The following is a 1,708-nucleotide window of genomic DNA, read 5'->3' on the forward strand; positions in this document are numbered from 1 at the left end:
AAAAAAAAGCCTGGCGTGGCACTGTGCACCTGTGGTCTCAGCTACTTGGGAGGCTGAAGTGAGAGGATTGCTTGAGCCTGGGAGGTAGAGACTGCCGTGAGCTGTGATTGCACCACTGCACTCCAGCCTGGGTGACAGAGTAAAACCATGAGAGAGAGAGAAGAGAACAGGAGAGGAGAGGAGAGGAGAGGAGAGGAGAGGAGAGGAGAAAAGGGAGACTGTGGGTTGGGAGTCAACTTCCAACCTCATTCTCCAGACTCTACGCTCTTAAGACCTAGACTCTTGCTCAGCCATGCCCACTCTTATCCTCTGATTTTCCACTTTCCTATGATGCTTCTCCTTAGCCCCAATTTTATTCTTCCCCAGGCCTGCCTCTTCTCCTTTCTACCCCTCAATCTTGGTCCACTCCCTAAGCCCCTTTACCTCTTCTGCTTTTGTCGATCACGTTCTTTGCGTGAAGAAGAACCCAGGTGCTGACCCTTCTCCAATTCCTCCCCAGCAGCCTTTAACACATGTCCCTGGACTGAGGTGGGCAGTTTAGCAATGAGGGGGGCCACCAGCCATACACCAGAGCGCTCTAGAGAGCTGGAGAACAGAGGACACAAGGTCACAGGGAAGCCAGGCAAGGTTGGAACAATCCATCCTCTCCTTTCCCTGATGGACATGCTGGCATCTCCACGCATCTGACATCGCTCATGCTACCAGCAGAGAAATTCCTAAGGGGATGGGTCCTAACATGTTTCTATCCGACCTGAGCACAGGCTTGGTCTTGCTGCTGCTGGGCATGTTGCTTGCAGTACTTCCAGAAGATGACCCTGTCTCTGCTGACTGTTGGAAAACCTCGATTGTGGCCTTGGCAATGTTCTCCAAGAGGGAGTTCATCTCCTAGGGAGGATAAAAGGCACAGAAGTGCTAAAATAGGTAGCTAAGGGTGAAGGAAAGCAGATGGTAGGAGAGATGGGAGATGAGAGAGAAGGACAGCACTGGCGGAGGTTGATGGGGAGATAGGAACCCAACTCTTTTGGGAATCATGTCCTCTAGTACCTCCGTATTTCTCCAATTCCTCATTGTCTTCTCCTTTACATACCTCCTTACATCTATGGCCAGATAAACAGGCTCCACCACCACCACCAAGCTTCCCCACAGCTCAGAGCTCCAACACTCTCAACCCATTTCCCTTATCAGCAGCTCCACTTGTTCACCATTTTCCCATCCCCTCTTATCTCTCAGCTCAAGAGCCCAAGGGTAGGATCTAGGTTCTTCTGTGGTGGACCGCCTCCCTGACACATGGAGCTGAACGTGAATACAGGAAAGGGAGGGTCCAGGCACTACTCACATTGTTAGGGGTCTGCTTGATCATGAGCTGCAACTCCAAGGAAGACTGGCGCATGGTCCACTGGTCCAAGTTCTGTGATAGAGGCCCCACACCCAGGCTAGTCATCATCGTGTTACCCCCAGCTACCCACCAATCTGAGGCCAATTCCTGTTCTCCTGCAACATTGAATCACAGACTCCTGGAGGTCTGAAAGGGACCTGTATGTCCCCATCTTTAAGAAAGACTACATTCAGGGAGGCTGAGGCAGGCGGATCACCTGAGGTTAGGAGTTCGAGATCAGCCTGGCCAACATGGCAAAACTCCGTCTCTACTAAAAATACAAAAATTAGCCGGGCGTGGTGGTGGGCGCCTGTAATCCCAGTTACTCAGGAG

General features: G+C 51.6%; 1 protein-coding gene across 1 annotated transcript; it reads right to left on the minus strand.

Annotated features, from left to right (window-relative positions):
- Positions 1–152: 152 nt before the first annotated feature.
- Positions 153–1,405, minus strand: LOC105512342 (mediator of RNA polymerase II transcription subunit 12-like). The gene is made up of 3 exons (XM_011942777.1): positions 1,337–1,405; positions 752–885; positions 153–585 (listed from the first exon to the last, which is right to left on the minus strand). Exons 1-3 carry the CDS (start codon positions 1,388–1,390, stop codon positions 420–422), a joined length of 354 nt encoding a protein of 117 aa, XP_011798167.1. The 5' UTR covers positions 1,391–1,405; the 3' UTR covers positions 153–419.
- Between the last annotated feature and the right edge of the window lie 303 nt (positions 1,406–1,708).

Source organism: Colobus angolensis, unplaced genomic scaffold (genome assembly GCF_000951035.1).
Source record: "Colobus angolensis palliatus isolate OR3802 unplaced genomic scaffold, Cang.pa_1.0 Scaffold10362, whole genome shotgun sequence".
Lineage (NCBI taxonomy): Eukaryota > Metazoa > Chordata > Mammalia > Primates > Cercopithecidae > Colobus > Colobus angolensis.